The following is a 21,446-nucleotide window of genomic DNA, read 5'->3' as shown; positions in this document are numbered from 1 at the left end:
AGTTTTTCCGCCATTGCGTTTTTCTTTGACAGCAGAGGACAGATATTAATAAAATGACCAGTTTTACCGCAGCAAAAACAGGCTCCCTGCTTCCTGAGTACAGGGGCTCGATGCTTAACATGTGATACCCCTGCGATTTGCATAGGTTCCATTCCGTGGGCTCACCTGCAGCAACCTCACGTGAACCTAAACCTTCTCCCACGGCGGCGTCTCATGATCCCCCTGACGCAAACGGTGATCAATGCGGACAACAAGACTCATAGCGGAATCTAGTGAAACAGGAGTCTCGTACATCAGGAGGGCTTTTTTAACCCTATTAGAAACTCCATGAATAAAGTGACTCCGCAGCGCGGAATCATTCCACTGTGTGTTGACCGCCCAGCGGCGAAATTCAGAACAGTAATCCTCTGCAACACGCTCCCCCTGGCGAATAATGCGTATCTTAGACTCTGCTAGAGCCATTCTGTCCGGATCGTCGTAGATGTGTCCTAGAGCAGAAAAAAAACTCTCCACAGAGTTAAATGTAGCAGAATCAGACGGCAAAGAAAACGCCCATGCTTGGGGATCCCCACTTAATAATGACAACACCAGGCCCACACGCTGAGCCTCATTACCGGAGGAGGCCGGGCACATACGGAAATACAGTTTGCAAGCTTCACGAAAAGAAACAAATTTACTGCGTTCCCCCGTAAACTTTTCAGGCAAAGGAAACTTAGGCTCAGTAACTTTACCTGTAACTCCGGCTTGCACATTAGATACTGCTAGTCCCTGTTGCCGCACTGCCCCCCTCAACTCAGTGACCTGTAGGGACAGCGCCTTCAACTGGCGGGTTATGGAAATCATGGGATCCATGGAAATAATGTTGGCCGATTATATTGTCACGGGAGACCTTGGTAGGAAAGTGCTAATAACCCGGGCCCCTGAGATTTCCCTCAGACTAGGGAAACCCTGACTGTCCCTCTCCCAGAGTTTACACTGATGGTGTGCATGTCTGGGCCTCCATCCTCGCCTTATCTCCTGTATCAACCCTAGGCTGATACCACCGCCCACCACCCAGTGAAGAGATCACACTCCAATACCCACAGTTAGCACAGACAAGGATAACGGAAAAATAAGCACTACGCCGCAGTCACTCAGGAATACACTATAAATGCAAAGGGCAAAACAAATACAAATATGGGAAGGAGCAAATAAGACAAAGGGAAATGCACCACCAGCAACGATACTCCAAATACTAGCTCACCACTCCAGACCGAGATAACCATGCACAAGACTGAAGCTATAATCGGCGACGCCCAATGTTCAGGAGAACTATTTAAAGGCAGTGAGCATGGCCCAGCTTCCAATCTGAGCACCAGGTAAATTAACCCCGGAACAGCCAGATAAAATCTAGCCGACGCCAATGAGCACATAGTGGACAAAAGCGGAATTACCGCTGTCTGTCGGAGGACCTGGTCTGAACAGCGTCCGACATGACATCTACTTTGGTTTCATCAGACCATATGACATTCTCCCAATACTCTTCTGGATAATCCAAATGCTCTCTAGAAAACTTCAGATGGGCCTGGACATGTACTGACTTAAGCAGGGGGACACGTCTGGCACTGCAGGATCTGAGTCCCTGGCGGCGTAGTGTTTTACTGATGCTAGCCTTTGCTATGTTGGTCCCAGTTCTATGCAGGTCATTCACTAGGTCCTCCTATGTGGTTCTGGGATTTTTGCTCACCGTTCTTGCAATAATTTTGACCCCACGGGATGAGATCTTACGTGGAGCCCCAGATCGAGGGAGATTATCAGTGGTCTTGTATGTCTTCCATTTTCTTATTATTGCTCCCACAGTTGATTTCATCACACCAAGCTGCTTGCCTATTTAGTCTTCCCAGCCTGGTGCAGGGCTACAATTTTGTTTCTGGTGCTCTTTGACAGCTATTTGGTCTTCACCATAGTGGAGTTTGGAGCGTGACTGTTTGAGGTTGTGGACAGGTGTCTTTCACATACCTCCCAACCGTCCCGATTTCAGCGGGACAGTCCCGCTTTGGCACCGGGGTCCCGCTGTCCCGCTTCGGGCATTTAAAATCCCGAATTTGCGGCCGCCGGTGAAGCCCCGCCCACTTCCGGGACGTAGAGACGATTAGGACTAGTCCCGCACTCCGGGCGGGGTCAGTGACGTAAGCGGCCGGCATGATCACACTCTGCAGCCTTTGTTTAGTAAATCTGGGCCAGGAGATCGGGGAAGGAGGGACCAGCTGCGTGCGCGGCGCCGACTCCAGCCTGGTGTCTCCCCCACCACGCACCGCAACGCGCATGCGCGGGAATCTGTGGTACGTACCCGATGCTGAGGCGCAGAGTCTGGTCCTTGTGTCACTCGGAGGCGGCAGCGGCGTGTGAGGGGGAGGGAGGCGGTCATCATTACCGGCACACACCGGCATGCATTGTGTATGGCGGATAAGGGGCGGCAGGGAGAAGCCTGCAAACCAGATAGTGCAGTGTGTCCATGCACCTCTCCATCCACAGGTAGCACTGTAACACCTCTAACAGTGCCAGCCAGCACCCTCCTAGTGCCAACCTGGCTGTGGGTGTGTGTGTGTGATGGCTGGGTGTGTGTGTGATGGCTGGGTGTGTGTGTGATGGCTGGGTGTGTGTGTGTCTGATGGCTGGGTGTGTGTGTGTGTGATGGCTGGGTGTGTGTGTGTGATGGCTGCGTGTGTGTGTGATGGCTGCGTGTGTGTGTGTGTGTGATGGCTGCGTGTGTGTGATGGCTGTGTGTGTGTGTGTGATGGCTGCGTGTGTGTGTGTGATGGCTGCGTGTGTGTGATGGCTGGGTGTGTGTGTGTGATGGCTGCGTGTGTGTGTGTGTGTGATGGCTGCGTGTGTGTGTGTGTGTGATGGCTGCGTGTGTGTGTGTGATGACTGCGTGTGTGTGTGTGATGACTGCGTGTGTGTGTGATGGGTGTGTGTGTGAAGGCTGCGTATGTGATGCATTTGTGTCAAAGCTGCATGTGTTTGTGAGCTGCGTTTGTGATGCTGCGTGTGTATGTGTGATACTGTGTGTGTGATGCTGCATGTGTGTGAGCTGCGTGCGTGTGTGAGCTGTGTGTGTGCTGCGTGTGTGTGGGCCGTGTGTGTGAGCTGTGTGCGTGTGCATGTGTGTGAGCGTGTGTGTGTGAGCTGCGTGCCTGTATGTCATTATACAGTATGGAGAACTGTGGCCATTATACAGTATGGAGCATCATGTGCGGTCATTATACAGTATGCAGCATCATGTGCGGTCATTATACAGTATGGAGCATCATGTGTGGTCATTATACAGTATGAAGCATCATGTGCACCCAGCATACAGTATGGAGCATCATGTGTGGTCATCATACAGTATGGAGCATCATGTGCGGTCATTATACAGTATGGAGCATCATGTGTGGTCATCATACAGTATGGAGCGTCATGTGCGGCCATTATACGGTATGGAGCATCATGTGGGGCCATTATACGGTATGCATGCCGTCATTATACAGTATGGAGCGTCATGTGTGTTCATTATACAGTATGGAGCGTCATGTGTGGCAATTATACAGTATGGGGCATCATGTGCGGTCATTATACAGTATGGAGCGTCATGTGTGGCAATTATACAGTATGGGGCATCATGTGCGGTCATTATACAGTATGGAGCATCATGTGCGGTCATTATACAGTATGGAGCATCATGTGCGGCCATTATACAGTATGGAGCATCATGTGCAGTCATTATACAATATGGAGCATCATGTGCAGCCAGTATACAGTATGCAGCATCATGTGCGGTCAATATACAATACGGAGCATCATGTGCGGTCATTATACAGTATGGAGCATCATGTGCGGTCATTATACAGTATGGAGCATCATGTGCGGTCATTATACAGTATGGAGCGTCATGTGTGGCCATTATACAGTATGGGGCATCATGTGCAGTCATTATACAATATGGAGCATCATGTGCAGCCAGTATACAGTATGCAGCATCATGTGCGGTCAATATACAATACGGAGCATCATGTGCGGTCATTATACAGTATGGAGCATCATGTGTGGCCATTATACAGTATGGAGCGTCATGTGTGGCCATTATACAGTATGGGGCATCATGTGTGGTCATTATACGGTCTGGAGCATCATGTGCAGTCATTATACAGTATGGAGCATCATGTGCGGCCATTATACGGTATGGGGCATCATGTGCGGTCATTATACAGTATGGAGCATCATGTGCGGTCATTATACAGTATGGAGCATCATGTGCGGTCATTATACAGTATGGAGCGTCATGTGCGGCCATTATACAGTATGGAGCGTCATGTGTGGCCATTATACAGTATGGAGCGTCATGTGTGGCCATTATACAGTATGGAGCGTCATGTGCGGTCATTATACAGTATGGAGCACTGTGTGGCCATATTTTTTTGTTTATAACTATTGTATATGAAACAGTGTGATCAGCAGTGCTAAATGGGTGTAGTTGGGACGTGGATATGGGTGTGACTAATTATGAATGGGTGTGGTCAGAGGCGTGGCCTAAAATTTGCCGCGGCGCGCTTCGCGCGCCGCTAACTTTGTCCCTCTTTCCCATCTTCAAAAGTTGGGAGGTATGGTCTTTCATACTGATAACAAGTTCAAACAGGTGCCATTACTACAGGTAATGAGTGGAGGACACTTAAAGAAGTTACAGGCCTGTGAGAGACAGAAATATTGCATGTTTTTAGGTGACCAAATACTTATTTTCCACCATAATTTGCAAAATAAATCAGACAAGGTTATTTCCTGGATTTGTTTTCTTATTTTGACTCTCATAGTTGTGGTCTACCTATGATGTCCATTACAGGCCTCTCTCATCTTTTTAAGTGGAAGAACTTGCACAATTGGTGGCTGACTAAATACTTTTTTTCCCCACTGTAAGAGATTACAGCACAGTTAAGATGGTGACTTACAGCTGATGTTCTTTCTGATGGAATCGTTCACTTTTCACATCTTTTCCATCTGACCCAGACCGACATGACAACTTCTTCCAGCCAGGACTCTTCTGGAGAGAAAACAACAAAGACGCATTTCACATCTAATATTTTCAGCACTTTCACCAATTAGACTATTCACAACCTGCATCTCCTTATTATTATTATTTTTTATTATTATTATTATTATTTATTTATATACCACCATTAATTCCAGGTGCTGTACATGAGAAGGGGTTACATCAAAATACAAATATCACTTACAGTAAACAAACTAACAATGACAGACTGATACAGAGGGAAGAGGACCCTGCCCTTGCGGGCTTACATTCTACAGGATTATGGGGAAGAAGACAGTAGGTCGAGGGTTGCAGTAGCTCCGATGGTGTTGAGGTGGCCGTGTGGTCATTACAGGCTCTAAGCTTCTTTGAAGAGGTGGTTTTTCAGGTTTCTTTTGAAGGATCCAAATGTGGTGGATAACCGGACGTGCTGGGGTACAGAATTCCTGAGGAATCCTGCTGATACCTCAATGCTGAGCGGCTGCCGTATGTGTCCCTATTACTGCACCTGCTGTGTGGTATTGTGTGCCCCCTAGATTCTAGAGCAACCCTCTAGAATATAGTAATGCCGTGTGCAAGTGCCCTAGAAAACGGTGCCCATATCTTGTCCCCTAAAAAGTAATAATGTCATATGTGTCCCTTTGACAGTCACAGTAAGCTGAGTTCCCCTATAACAATAAGTGCCCACTTTACATTTGATAATGTCCCAAGTCTCCCCCTGTACAGCTCCCCTATACACAGTATGATGCTCTCTTATACACAGTATAATGCCCCCTCACTGTATAGTACCACCCACACAGTATACTGACCCCTTAGTAACCCCAAAACTGTTTGATGGCTCCCACACTGTATGATGCCCCCCTCACTGTAATCTCTACACTGTATGATTGCCCCTTAGATAGCCTCCATATAGCATAATGCACCAGATAGTCCTCAATATAGTGTAACAAACTCCCCATAGGCATACCCTATATCAGAGGTGTCAAACTGCATTCCTCGAGGGCCACAAACAGGTTATGTTTTCAGGATTTCCTTGTATTGCACAGGTGATAATTTAATCACCTGCACAGAATGATTCCAGCACCTTGTGAAATGCTAAGGAAATCCTGAAAACATGACCTGTTTGCGGCCCTCGAGGAATGCAGTTTGACACCTCTGCCCTATATAGTATAATGCACCCCCTATAGGCAGACTCTATACTGTAGTATAATGCACTCTCCATAGGCAGACTATGGTATAATGCACCCCCATAGGCAGACTCTACATAGTATAATGCACGCCACCCCCATAGGCAGACTGTATAGTATAATGCACTCCCCATAGGCAGACTCTATAGGAGGGGTGGGCAATTAATTTTCTCTGAGGGGTCACATGATCGACCGTGACTGTTGTGGACGGCCGAACCAGTAGGCTGAAATTAATTCTACTCAATATTAATATCGAGAAATAAGCCCAAAAAGGAGGGTACAATTCGGCTATTCTCCACCATGCCCAACACCACAATGGGGAGGGCTTACAGGGGAGAAGTATACCTACACAAGGTACTTTAGGACACTCCAAGAAAGCTGGATATATACCAAGAAAAAACAATGGAGTACATGTCCATAGATAATTAAATACAATTTTATTAGAACACAAAGTCACAAAATACAAATATGTACAAAAATCAAGACAATTGTCACTCATTCAGATTGAGAGGAACCGAATAGCACAGACCAAAAACTAGTGTGGGTCTAAAAAAACGCCATATACCACCATAAAGTGCATAGTGCAAGTGTATAGGGGTATTGTAACCGGGGGAGTAGTAAACACGTGGAGGACAGTACATGAGCCCTGTACACAGGCTCAAGAGTGTCATAAGCGTAACCAAATACCCCCCAAGTTCTTACCCATATGTTGGCGTCAGGCAGAGGACCACACCGTTGCCCCAACGCGCGTTTCGCGTCAGCTTCGTCCGGGACAGCAGCCTATCAATCACAGTGAACACAGAAAGAATGGCGTACCTAACCCAGCGTGTGCGGCAACAGTGGTGGTCAGCCACATACCAATGTAAAAACAAAAAAGAGGAGAAGCCACCACTGCTTGTGGTCAGGACACAATACATAAGGTGCACATGCACATACTAAATTCTATCTGTATTTCAAATATGAGACATTTAGCAAACAATTGATCAATTCTTTGAGCTACCCCGCCACTTCACGGCAGTTGCGCTGCCCTTCGAACTTACGCAGCCCCACACAGCCTCCCCATATGCGGCATGAGCCCCACACAGCCTCCCCATATGTGGTATGAGCCCCACACAGCCTCCCCATATACAGCATGAGCCCCACACAGCCTCCCCATATGTGGTATGAGCCCCACACAGCCTCCCCATATACAGCATGAGCCCCTCACAGCCTCCCCCATATGCGGTATGAGCCCCACACAGCCTCCTCCATATACAGCATGAGCCCCACACAGCCTTCCCCATATGCGGCATGAGCCCCACACAACCTCCCCACATACAGCATGAGCCCCACACAGCTTCCCCCATATGTGGCATGAGCCCCACACAGCCTCCTCCATATACAGCATGAGCCCCACACAGCCTCCCCCATATGCGGCATGAGCCCCACACAGCCTCCCCATATGCGGTATGAGCCCCACACAGCCTCCCCATATGCGGCATGAGCCCCACACAGCCTCCTCCATATACAGCATGAGCCCCACACAGCCTCCCCCATATGCGGTATGAGCCCCACACAGCCTCCCCATATGCAGTATGAGCCCCACACAGCCTCCCCATATGCGGTATGAGCCCCACACAGCCTCCCCATATGTGGTATGAGCCCCATACAGCCTCCCCATATGCGGTATGAGCCCCACACAGCCTCCCCATATGCGGCATGAGCCCCACACAGCCTCCCCATATGTCGTATGAGCCCCACACAGCCTCCCTATATACAGCATGAGCCCCACACAGCCTCCCCCATATGCGGTATGAGCCCCACACAGCCTCCTCCATATACAACATGAGCCCCACACAGCCTCCCCCATATGCGGCATGAGCCCCACACAGCGTCCCCACATACAGCATGAGCCGCACACAGCCTCCGCCATATGTGGCATGAGCCCCACACAGCCTCCTCCATATACAGCATAAGCCCCACACAGCCTCCTCCATATACAGCATGAGCCCCACACAGCCTCCCCCATATGCGGCATGAGCCCCACACAGCCTCCCCATATGCGGTATGAGCCCCACACAGCCTCCCCATATGCGGTATGAGCCCCACACAGCCTCCCCATATGCGGTATGAGCCCCACACAGCCTCCCCATATGCGATATGAGCCCCACACAGCCTCCCTATATACAGCATGAGCCCCACACAGCCTCCCCCATATGCGGCATGAGCCCCACACAGCCTCCTCCATATACAGCATGAGCCCCACACAGCCTCCCCCATATGCGGCATGAGCCCCGCACAGCCTCCCTATATACAGCATGAGCCCCGCACAGCCTCCCTATATACAGCATGAGCCCCGCACAGCCTCCCTATATACAGCATGAGCCCCGCACAGCCTCCCTATATACAGCATGAGCCCCGCACAGCCTCCCTATATACAGCATGAGCCCCACACAGCCTCCCTATATACAGCATGAGCCACACACAGCCTCCTCCATATGCGGCATGAGGGCCGCACAGCCTCCCTATATACAGCATGAGCCCCGCACAGCCTCCCTATATACAGCATGAGCCCCGCACAGCCTCCCTATATACAGCATGAGCCCCACACAGCCTCCCTATATACAGCATGAGCCACACACAGCCTCCTCCATATGCGGCATGAGGGCCACACAATCTACTCCGTTTTTTGCCGGATCCATTCAAAATTTATTTTCCGCCGGATGGAGAAAACGTCCATATGAATGTTTTTTTCTGTCCGGCGAAAAAACGCCCAGCGACGCTTCCAGCGATAAACGGATGAAAAGTGTGGTGTATTGACTGGATCCGGCTACCGATTCCGTTTTCTTTGCACTGAGCGTGCCCCGTTCCTTCATTTTCAATTCTGGAGTCTCTCTCTCCCCCCCGAAACAGGAAGTCCAAACTCTATCCCAAGGTTCACTTAAAAAAAAAAAAAAAAAAAAGGCTCCAGCAAAAAACTGGATTGCAAAAACCTGAAGTGTGAAAGTAGCCTTACCAGCCAACTGGTCTCCTTTGTTGGACTTGGACATATTGGCACCGCAGATTCCAGGTTCAGTCCTGTCTGCCCTTCCTTCAGTGATTTTACATACACCTAAAATTATGGCGCAAATGTGATATTTTAGCAGAGGTGTGACTGTGCAGAAAAATCGCACAACAGGTCAAAGAGAAGAAGAAAGGTGATGCTCCCAATTTCTTATCGCATTTCAGCCTTTTGTCTAGCTTTTGCAGTTTTTCGTTTGCACTTCAATCTTTTAATTTGCGGCTTTTTAAAGTTTATTTTACTTATTCTTTTTTTTCTGTTCAGCATTGTTAGTAGGATTTGGGCTTTACCGATGTTTATGGCGAATTCATTTGTGCCATTTTTAAAAGTCGCAAAATTTGGCATCTCTTGCCCAGCAATGAAGAAATGTCAGCTCAGGAACCTGTCCTCTTTTGTATAATCTACTGTGATAACAGATCCTCCTCCATTGTACAGCCTGCTGTGCTGTCAGATCCTCCTCCCCATTGTATAGCCTGCTGTGCTGTCAGACCCTCCTCCCCCATTGTATAGCCCGCTGTGCTGTCAGATCCTCCTCCCCCATTGTATAGCCTGCTGTGCTGTCAGACCCTCCTCCCCCATTGTATAGCCCGCTGTGCTGTCAGATCCTCCTCCCCCATTGTATAACTTGCTGTGCTGTCAGACCCTCCTCCCCCATTGTATAGCCCGCTGTGCTGTCAGATCCTCCTCCCCCATTGTATAGCCTGCTGTGCTGTCAGATCCTCCTCCCCCATTGTATAGCCTGCTGTGCTGACAGATCCTCCTCCCCCATTGTATATCCCGCTGTGCTGTCAGATCCTCCTCCCCCATTGTATAGCCTGCTGTGCTGTAAGATCCTCCTCCCCCATTGTATAGCCTGCTGTGCTGACAGATCCTCCTCCCCCATTGTATATCCCGCTGTGCTGTCAGATCCTCCTCCCCATTGTATAGCCTGCTGTGCTGTCAGTTCCTCCTCCCCCATTGTATAGCCCGCTGTGCTGTCAGATCCTCCTCCCCCATTGTATAGCCTGCTGTGCTGTCAGATCCTTCTCCCTCATTGTATAGCCTGCTGTGCTGTCAGATCCTCCTCCCCCATTGTATAACTTGCTGTGCTGTCAGATCCTCCTCCCCCATTGTATAGCCTGCTGTGCTGTTAGATCCTTCTCCCCCATTGTATAGCCCGCTGTGCTGTCAGATCCTCCTCCCCCATTGTATATCCCGCTGTGCTGTCAGATCCTCCTCCCCCATTGTATAGCCTGCTGTGCTGTCAGATCCTCCTCCCCCATTGTATAGCCTGCTGTGCTGTCAGTTCCTCCTCCCCCATTGTATATCCCGCTGTGCTGTCAGATCCTCCTCCCCCATTGTATAGCCTGCTGTGCTGTCAGATCCTCCTCCCCCATTGTATAGCAAGCTGTGCTGTCAGATCCTCCTCCCCCATTGTATAGCCTGCTGTGCTGTCAGATCCTTCTCCCTCATTGTATAGCCTGCTGTGCTGTCAGATCCTCCTCCCCCATTGTATAACTTGCTGTGCTGTCAGATCCTCCTCCCCCATTGTATAGCCTGCTGTGCTGTCAGATCCTCCTCCCCCATTGTATAGCCCGCTGTGCTGTCAGATCCTCCTCCCCCATTGTATAGCCGGCTGTGCTGTCAGATCCTCCTCCCCCATTGTATAGCCTGCTGTGCTGTCAGATCCTTCTCCCTCATTGTATAGCCTGCTGTGCTGTCAGATCCTCCTCCCCCATTGTATAACTTGCTGTGCTGTCAGATCCTCCTCCCCCATTGTATAGCCTGCTGTGCTGTCAGATCCTCCTCCCCCATTGTATAGCCCGCTGTGCTGTCAGATCCTCCTCCCCCATTGTATATCCCGCTGTGCTGTCAGATCCTCCTCCCCCATTGTATAGCCTGCTGTGCTGTCAGATCCTCCTCCCCCATTGTATAGCCTGCTGTGCTGTCAGATCCTCCTCCCCCATTGTATAGCCTGCTGTGCTGTCAGTTACTCCTCCCCCATTGTATATCCCGCTGTGCTGTCAGATCCTCCTCCCCCATTGTATAGCCTGCTGTGCTGTCAGATCCTCCTCCCCCATTGTATAGCCCGCTGTGCTGTCAGATCCTCCTCCCCCATTGTATAGCCTGCTGTGCTGTCAGATCCTTCTCCCTCATTGTATAGCCTGCTGTGCTGTCAGATCCTCCTCCCCCATTGCATAACTTGCTGTGCTGTCAGATCCTCCTCCCCCATTGTATAGCCTGCTGTGCTGTCAGATCCTCCTCCCCCATTGTATATCTCGCTGTGCTGTCAGATCCTCCTCCCCCCATTGTATATCCCGCTGTGCTGTCAGATCCTCCTCCCCCATTGTATAGCCTGCTGTGCTGTCAGATCCTCCTCCCCCATTGTATATCCCGCTGTGCTGTCAGATCCTCCTCCCCCATTGTATAACTTGCTGTGCTGTCAGATCCTCCTCCCCTATTGTATAGCCTGCTGTGCCGTCAGATCCTCCTCCCCCATTGTATAGCCTGCTGTGCTGTCAGATCCTTCTCCCTCATTGTATAGCCTGCTGTGCTGTCAGATCCTCCTCCCCCATTGTATAACTTGCTGTGCTGTCAGATCCTCCTCCCCCATTGTATAGCCTGCTGTGCTGTCAGATCCTCCTCCCCCATTGTATAGCCCGCTGTGCTGTCAGATCCTCCTCCCCCATTGTATAGCCCGCTGTGCTGTCAGATCCTCCTCCCCCATTGAATAGCCTGCTGTGCTGTCAGATCCTTCTCCCTCATTGTATAGCCTGCTGTGCTGTCAGATCCTCCTCCCCCATTGTATAACTTGCTGTGCTGTCAGATCCTCCTCCCCCATTGTATAGCCTGCTGTGCTGTCAGATCCTCCTCCCCCATTGTATATCCCGCTGTGCTGTCAGATCCTCCTCCCCCCCATTGTATATCCCGCTGTGCTGTCAGATCCTCCTCCCCCATTGTATAGCCTGCTGTGCTGTCAGATCCTCCTCCCCCATTGTATAGCCCGCTGTGCTGTCAGATCCTCCTCCCCCATTGTATAGCCTGCTGTGCTGTCAGATCCTCCTCCCCCATTGTATAGCCCGCTGTGCTGTCAGATCCTCCTCCCCCATTGTATAACTTGCTGTGCTGTCAGATCCTCCTCCCCCATTGTATATCCCGCTGTGCTGTCAGATCCTCCTCCCCCCCATTGTATATCCCGCTGTGCTGTCAGATCCTCCTCCCCCATTGTATAGCCTGCTGTGCTGTCAGATCCTCCTCCCCCATTGTATAGCCCGCTGTGCTGTCAGATCCTCCTCCCCCATTGTATAACTTGCTGTGCTGTCAGATCCTCCTCCCCTATTGTATAGCCTGCTGTGCCGTCAGATCCTCCTCCCTCCTCCTCCTGTGTTGACAGCCCAGAGCGCTGACGGATATCCGAGAGTCCTTCTCACAGCCGCGCAGGCGCACACACAACAGGCATTGCAAGTCCTTGCATAATACAAGACACGCCCCATCACGTGACGCAGGACGGCAGGATCTAGCAGAGGCCTCTCTTCAGGCTACTGTGAGCTGACCACGTGACTTCCGTACACAGCAGTGTCACCGGGCCGCCATCTCTGCTGTCTTGTTGAACAGACGCAATGGCAGGAGTGGGACGGCTATTTTGCTCCGTGTGGAGTAGGTGTGCGACGCCAGAGCTCCGAGCCCCGTGTGCCGCCTATCACAAGAAGGTAGCGTACATTGCCCTGCTGTGTTACGTGGGGTGAGGGGACGTCACTGCTGAGCGGCCGGCAGCTGTGTCCTGTCAGGTAACCGGCCATTGGACCGTGCTGAGGCTGCTGGCGCTGCCTGTGGATGGGTACCGTCAGGGGCAGACTGCTGCCGTCCCCCTAGGTCCGGGCTTCCCAGGTCAGGGCACCAGTGTTGGGGGCTGTCAGGGGTGGACTGCTGCTGTCCCCCTAGGTCCGGGCTTCCCAGGTCAGGGCACCAGTGTTGGGGGCTGTCAGGGGTGGACTGCTGCTGACCCCTAGGTCCGGGCTTCCCAGGTCAGGGCACCAGTGTTGGGGACTGTCAGGGATGGACTGCTGCTGTCCCCCTATGTCCGGGCTTCCCAGGTCAGGGCACCAGTGTTGGGGACTGTCAGGGGCGGACTGCTGCTGTCCCCTAGGTCCGGGCTTCCCAGGTCAGGGCACCAGTGTTGGGGGCTGTCAGGGATGGACTGCTGCCGTCCCCCTAGGAGCGGGCTTCCCAGGTCAGGGCACCAGTGTTGGGGACTGTCAGGGGCGGACTGCTGCTGTCCCCTAGGTCCGGGCTTCCCAGGTCAGGGCACCAGTGTTGGGGGCTGTCAGGGGCGGACTGCTGCTGACCCCTAGGTCCGGACTTCCCAGGTCAGGGCACCAGTGTTGGGGGGCTGTCGGGGGTGGACTGCTGCTGACCCCTAGGTCCGGACTTCCCAGGTCAGGGCACCAGTGTTGGGGGCTGTCAGGGGTGGACTGCTGCTGACCCCTAGGTCCGGGCTTCCCAGGTCAGGGCACCAGTGTTGGGGACTGTCAGGGATGGACTGCTGCTGTCCCCCTATGTCCGGGCTTCCCAGGTCAGGGCACCAGTGTTGGGGACTGTCAGGGGCGGACTGCTGCTGTCCCCTAGGTCCGGGCTTCCCAGGTCAGGGCACCAGTGTTGGGGGCTGTCAGGGGCGGACTGCTGCTGTCCCCCTAGGTCCGGGCTTCCCAGGTCAGGGCACCAGTGTTGGGGACTGTCAGGGGCGGACTGCTGCTGTCCCCTAGGTCCGGGCTTCCCAGGTCAGGGCACCAGTGTTGGGGGCTGTCAGGGGCGGACTGCTGCTGTCCCCCTAGGTCCGGGCTTCCCCAGGTCAGGGCACCAGTGTTGGGGGCTGTCAGGGGCGGACTGCTGCTGACCCCTAGGTCCGGGCTTCCCAGGTCAGGGCACCAGTGTTGGGGGCTGTCAGGGGCGGACTGCTGCCGTCCCCCTAGGTCCGGGCTTCCCAGGTCAGGGCACCAGTGTTGGGGGCTGTCAGGGATGGACTGCTGCTGTCCCCCTAGGTCCGGGCTTCCCAGGTCAGGGCACCAGTGTTGGGGGCTGTCAGGGGCGGACTGCTGCTGACCCCTAGGTCCGGGCTTCCCAGGTCAGGGCACCAGTGTTGGGGGCTGTCAGGGGCGGACTGCTGCCGTCCCCCTAGGTCCGGGCTTTCCAGGTCAGGGCACCAGTGTTGGGGACTGTCAGGGGCGGACTGCTGCTGTCCCCTAGGTCCGGGCTTCCCAGGTCAGGGCACCAGTGTTGGGGGCTGTCAGGGGCGGACTGCTGCTGTCCCCCTAGGTCCGGGGTTCCCAGGTCAGGGCACCAGTGTTGGGGGCTGTCAGGGGCGGACTGCTGCCGTCCCCCTAGGTCCGGGGTTCCCAGGTCAGGGCACCAGTGTTGGGGGCTGTCAGGGGTGGACTGCTGCTGACCCCTAGGTCCGGGCTTCCCAGGTCAGGGCACCAGTGTTGGGGGCTGTCAGGGGTGGACTGCTGCTGACCCCTAGGTCCGGGCTTCCCAGGTCAGGGCACCAGTGTTGGGGGCTGTCAGGGGTGGACTGCTGCTGACCCCTAGGTCTGGGCTTCCCAGGTCAGGGCACCAGTGTTGGGGGCTGTCAGGGGCGGACTGCTGCCGTCCCCCTACGTCCGGGCTTTCCAGGTCAGGGCACCAGTGTTGGGGACTGTCAGGGGCGGACTGCTGCTGTCCCCTAGGTCCGGGCTTCCCAGGTCAGGGCACCAGTGTTGGGGGCTGTCAGGGGCGGACTGCTGCTGTCCCCCTAGGTCCGGGCTTCCCAGGTCAGGGCACCAGTGTTGGGGGGCTGTCAGGGACGGACTGCTGCTGTCCCCCTAGGTCCGGGCTTCCCAGGTCAGGGCACCAGTGTTGGGGGCTGTCAGGGGCGGACTGCTGCTGACCCCTAGGTCCGGGCTTCCCAGGTCAGGGCACCAGTGTTGGGGGCTGTCAGGGGTGGACTGCTGCTGTCCCCCTAGGTCCGGGCTTCCCAGGTCAGGGCACCAGTGTTGGGGGCTGTCAGGGGCGGACTGCTGCTGACCCCTAGGTCCGGGCTTCCCAGGTCAGGGCACCAGTGTTCGGGGCTGTCAGGGGTGGACTGCTGCTGTCCCCCTAGGTCCGGACTTCCCAGGTCAGGGCACCAGTGTTGGGGGCTGTCAGGGGCGGACTGCTGCTGACCCCTAGGTCCGGGCTTCCCAGGTCAGGGCACCAGTGTTGGGGGCTGTCAGGGGTGGACTGCTGCCCTCCCCCTAGGTCCGGGGTTCCCAGGTCAGGGCACCAGTGTTGGGGGCTGTCAGGGGTGGACTGCTGCTGACCCCTAGGTCCGGGCTTCCCAGTTCAGGGCACCAGTGTCTCCTGTGGGGACTGTGCCGGAAAGTCCTATTGTGTACAGCATGTCCTCTGCCTGCTCTTGGGGTTAGAGGACTTCCATGCCTAGGCTGTACCTGGTGGGACCAGAGATTCGCTGTCCGGCCAGGGCCACACTGCTGTTTACTCCCCATCTGAGAAAACTGGTCTGATGATGCTAGTCAGGCTCTGATCAGAGTGGGGATCTATTTTTCTCGAAGATAAAAAAAAAAAAAAAAAAAAAAAGATCCGCGTGTAAAATGTGCATATAATTCAGTTAATTAGTGCTATAAATACATTAAAAAAACTCCTCCAGACACAAAGAAAAATTTTACCATATAGCAGTTATACTGACATGGCACTTCTAATATTACATAGAGCCTATATCACACCTTGCATGCAATCTAAAATGTCCCCATCTGTCGTTTACTCATGCTCCAAATGTAAAGCCAGTAATACTGACATATACCATCACTTATGGAGTTGCCCGCAAATTCGGGAACTTTGGGGAGAGGTACATAAAGAACTGCAAAAAATTTGTGGAACGAATTTTGCACTTACCCCACAATGGGCTATTTTTAATATCCTAGATGAAACATCTCGAAAACTACCCAAACATATCAAGGCAACACTTACGATATGGGCTTCAGCAACTAGAAAGAGTATTTTGCATCAGTGGTTAAATCCTTTAGTTCCTTCACTCTCTTTCATTCGCACAAAAATACAGTATATATTTAGAATGGAGTGGTTGGATGCACTGACTAACAAAGAAAAACAAGTAGGCAAATTTTTTTCTACATGGGCTACTTTTATTCCATCGCTCCCTTTGGAAACTAGGGAGAAGCTGAGAGCACAATTTGAAAATACTCAATGGTACTTATTGCAGCGGATAGGTGGTGACTCACCAATTCCTTGAGGTACCTTTATGGTTGGATGTACACAAAGCCCAGAGGTTTGAATTTTTGGTTTGGGTAGGGGTGGGAGGGTTTGGGGATACATTATTGTTAACACTATCACATTTCTGTATCATTATCATTGGAAATGAATGTTATGTACTATATTATATTTCAAACTCTAATAAAAAGATTTTCAAAAAAAAAAAAAACTCCTCCAAGATGGCGCCGCCTGCGCGGTAGCCTGCGATCGCCAATAGATTCTACTGTGCGCCATCTTGCTAGAGAAAAAAATAATTGCCTCTTCAAAGATGGCGCCATCTTTGAGGAGACATTTTTTTTTTTTTTTAATGACTTTATTTTACATGCGGCTCATGCTGCAGCACAGGTGCCTGCCTGCTGGAGGTGTTTGTTTTTGTTTGTTTTTTCAATATATAGAGTATTTATTATAAGGGCCCTGTAAGGGCGCAGGTAAAACATCTCCTGCCTGTTTTTTAAGTATTTATTGCAAATAATTAGAAATGACTCGTATCCATATGAATATGTATTAAAGGCAGATACCAAAGGCAGATTGTAATTCAACTATTACCACCAATTAGAATAATAAATTGTATAAAGCCAGATGCGTCAAATTAATCTTTATTACACAAAATAAAACCTTTAAAAAATCCCCATAAAACTCATTAAAAGGACAGTGTGGAGCAATATTTACTAAGGCACAATGGTATTCCATAAATCATGGAAAGGAAGGCATGCACAATCATAAATGTCAGTCACTACATGAAAAATCAGAATAACAGAATATATGGTATATACAAATTCAGTGTATCCAATAGATATAGCTGACATAAAAGAAACGCCAATACGTTTATAGGGTTAAATATACAATATACCAACCGTGCTTAAATTGCCCCTAATAACAGCAATAAACCCCAGTCAAGAGTAAACCATAGCATATGCCATAATGTGTCAGACCACACCGTCCAGTACCCCGACGCACGTTTTGCGTGCAGCTTCGTCAGTACTCCTGACTTTGAGCGCCTGTACCTAGAATATCGAGTCAGGCTACGTGTGAAAGCTGAGACTTAATATGATGCCAAGATATAATCTCTAGTCTTCATTTATGATTTGGCCTGACATTTTTCCTGTGTCTTTGACGAGGCTGAAGTTGGTTTCTTATTCGTTAGTTTCTTATTCGGCAATTTTTCTTTTGTTTGTTATATGTTTAACAACAAAAAATAAGCATCACAATAATAACATACAATACAGTGAGGTGCACTGATGTGAATACACTTAAAAATACAGCAATTATAGAACTGGCACAAAAATGAGCATCAAAGTGGGCACCGAAGGGCATTAATCAAAGGAATAAATGACTTTGGGCCACTGATGTCATACTGCAGACACATAGAAGAGGGAGCCCCACATCAAACCCAGGTCTCCCCAGCCTGGCCCAAATGGGTTCTGGGCATCAGAATTGGCATCAGTGGGCAAACAGCCGATTTTGCGCATTTGAATAAGTAACTGGTGTTTTTTAAGGGGTTAAATGACTTTGGGCCACTGATCTCACTAAGAATACATAGATAGTGATGCCCTGCATCAAATCCAGGTTCTTACAGCCTGGCCCAAATGGGTTCTGGGCATCAGAATTGGCATCAACGTGGGCAAACAACCCATTTTCACAGATTTGAATAAGTAACTGCACAGTGAAAGTGTTCAGTTCTTTGTCTTCTATGCTGCTGCTCCTTCTGAATATGTGTTACCGAGATGCCTAAGTGCAGGAATGCCTCATATCTTGTGTACGGTGTTTGGGGACATCTTAACAGCCAGTCTGCACCCACTATCTCGCAGACAAGCTAGAAATGAGCCATCAGCATGGACATTATATGGCCAGAAATCGTATAAAGCCACGTGCTAACGGTCAGTATATGGTTAGTATTTCACTTCTGTATTTGTCAGATAAATACAGAAGTGGTGAAGTTTTTCTATTATAAAAACTTGATTCCAGCTCACCTAGTAGCTTTATGCTCATTCACTTGGGAATCAGACACTGGCCTCGCCCTGGCATCACATCAAAGAAAATAGAAAAAAAATGGAGTTCGGCTCAACAGGACTGGATTTTCCTTTTCTTTTTATTTTTCAAAAGAAAATGTAGTGCATGCAAAATAAAAATTTACATGGTCGACAGCATGAAGCAGTCTTACTCATGAGCAGTCGAAACGCGTCAACTCGGTCATGTCGACCATGTAAATTGAAAGAGAAAAGGGAAATCCAGTCCTGTTGAGCTGGACTCTAATTGTTTCTGTTTTTCTATTATACTTATTGTTCCACTCCTGGTTTTGTCTTACAAATACTGATGTAAAATACTGACCAAATACTGAAGGTGTCAACGTGGCCTTGCACCTCATGTATACACATTTTGTTCTGAAAAGTCACCTGAAATGACAAGTACTCTTTAGTCGGCTAGTGATGACTGACGGGTGACATTATTTGCATTAAAAGCTCTTCAGTGATCGCTCAGCAGCTGTGCCAGTGACATCTTCCCCTGGAGTAAATGGTGCAATATGATCAATTTTTTGCTTTGTATTTTATTGAGTTAATATTAACAATTGTTTAGATTTTCTCCTTACGCCCATTTTTATGATGTTGGGGTGAAGCACAGTTGACACTTTATTGGTAGATAATGAACTAGCTTTCACATGCCGAAACTCAACATCCTGAAATGTTCGTATGGATCTAACTGTTTGATCATAGGAGGACGTCCATTCAGTGATTGCAATAAAGCACTTTATAGTTACTTGGTAGAAGAACATTATGGAGTTGTGATGTTAGTGCACCAGAAGGTGCTGAATTGTATGCAGTTTTGCTGTATTTGCAGGAATAGACCCAACAACTATTGTAAATCTAAGTGACTCCTGAAACCTTTCCTAGCGTTGCGTAGGGGACCTCTGGGTGTCTTTAGTGTTAATATTCTGTCCTCCACCCCTCTATAATTGTGAGACTTTTTTTTTTATTTGAATTCTAATTATTTATTTTATTTTTTTGCTTGTGTAGTTCAGGCTTGGTGTTCTAACATTTACTGCGTAACAAATTGGCAAAGCTACAATGTCAAGGGCAGTAAAATCTCTTTTGACCTTCACCCAATAACACGTTCTCTATCTGGATGTTAACAGGTTGTTGACCACTATGAGAACCCACGGAACGTTGGCTCTCTCGACAAGAACGCCAAGAATGTTGGAACGGGCCTAGTGGGTGCGCCAGCGTGTGGAGATGTTATGAAACTGCAGGTTTGTAATCATGTTACATAATACAGGGTAGGGAGCACTGCTAGGTGAAATTCATCTTTAACCATTTTCCAGATTGTACTTATTGTCCCTAAAATTAAATTGTGTAAAAATATATGTATGTGTGTATATATGTATATATATATATATATATATATATATATATATATATATTTTATTTTACATGGTGGCCCGATTCTAACGCATTGGGTATTCTAGAATATGTATAGTATATAGCACAGGCCACGCAGTGTATAGCACAGGCCACGCAGGCACCATATCCCTGTTAAAAAAAAAAAATAATAATAATTAAAATAAAAATTAGTTATATACTCACCTTCCGGCGGCCCCCGGATCCAGCCCAGGTGTTTAGCTATGCTCCTCGCGACGCTCCGGTCCCAAGAATGCATTGCGGCAATAACACGTGATGATGTAGCGGTCATTGCCGCAATGCATTGTTGGGACCGCAGCATCGCGAGGAGCGGGAAAGGCGCCGGAAGGTGAGAATATAATGATTTTTTATTTTTTTAATTATTTTTAACATTAGATCTTTTTACTATTAATGCTGCATAGGCAGCATCGATAGTAAAAAGTTGATCACACAGGGTTAATAGCGTTAACAGACTGCGTTATGCTGCGCTGTATTTTCATGACAATGAAAATTGTACATTCACACTGAGGGCATCAAAACTATGAATTAACACATGTGGAATTATATACTTAACAAAAAAGTATGAAACAACTGAAAATGTGTCTTATATTCTAGGCTCTTCAAAGTAGCCACCTTTTGCTTTTATGACTGCTTTACACTCTCTTGGCATTCTCTTGATGAGCTTCAAGAGGTAGTCACGGGAATGGTCTTCTAACAATCTTGAAGGAGTTCCCAGAGATGCTTAGCACTTGTTGGCCCTTTTTGCCTTCACTCTGCGGTCCAGCTCACCCTAAACCATCTCGATTGGGTTCAGGTCTGGTGACTGTGGAGGCCAGGTCATCCCATCATTCTCCTTCTTGGTCAAATAGCCCTTACACAGCCTGGGAGTGTGTTTGGAGTCGTTGTCCTGTTGAAAAATAAATGATGGTCCAACTAAGTGCAAACCGGATGGAATAGCATGCCGCTGCAAGATGCTGTGGTAGCCATGCTGGTTCAGTATGCCTTCAATTTTGAATAAATCCCCAACAGTGTCACCAGCAAAGCACCTCCACACCATCACACCTCTTCCTCCATGCTTCACAGTGGGAACCAGGCATGTAGAGTCCATCCGTTCACCTTTTCTGCGTCGCACTAAGACACAGTGGTTGGAACCAAAGATCTCAAATTTGGACTCATCAGACCAAAGCACAGTTTTCCACTGGTCTTATGTCCATTCCTTGTGTTCTTTAGCCCAAACAAGTCTCTTCTGCTTGTTGCCTGTCCTTAGCAGTGGTTTCCTAGCAGCTATTTTACCATGAAGGCCTGCTGCACAAAGTCTCCTCTTAACAGTTGTTGTAGAGATGGGTCTGCTGCTAGAACTCTGTGTGGCTTTTACCTGGTCTCTAATCTGAGCTGCTGTTAACCTGCGATTTCTGAGGCTGGTGACTCGGATAAACTTGTCCTCAGAAGCAGAGGTGACTCTTGGTCTTCCTTTCCTGGGATTACCCCCTGAGGAAGGAGTT

The 21,446-nt window shown here is 49.8% G+C and overlaps 1 protein-coding gene across 1 annotated transcript in view; it reads left to right on the top strand.

Annotated features, from left to right (window-relative positions):
* Positions 1-12,679: 12,679 nt before the first annotated feature.
* The window catches only part of ISCU (iron-sulfur cluster assembly enzyme), a 32,886-nt gene continuing 24,119 nt past the window's right edge, over positions 12,680-21,446 (top strand). Inside the window, exons 1-2 of the mRNA XM_077296243.1 lie at positions 12,680-12,960; positions 19,683-19,796. Coding sequence (XP_077152358.1) covers positions 12,871-12,960; positions 19,683-19,796 — 204 coding nt within the window. The 5' untranslated portion in view covers positions 12,680-12,870. The remainder of the gene's footprint in view (positions 12,961-19,682; positions 19,797-21,446) is intronic.

This window comes from Ranitomeya variabilis, chromosome 1, assembly GCF_051348905.1.
Source record: "Ranitomeya variabilis isolate aRanVar5 chromosome 1, aRanVar5.hap1, whole genome shotgun sequence".
NCBI lineage: Eukaryota > Metazoa > Chordata > Amphibia > Anura > Dendrobatidae > Ranitomeya > Ranitomeya variabilis.
Note: the sequence above shows the minus strand (reverse complement) of the source record. Positions and strands in the feature narration are given on the sequence as shown.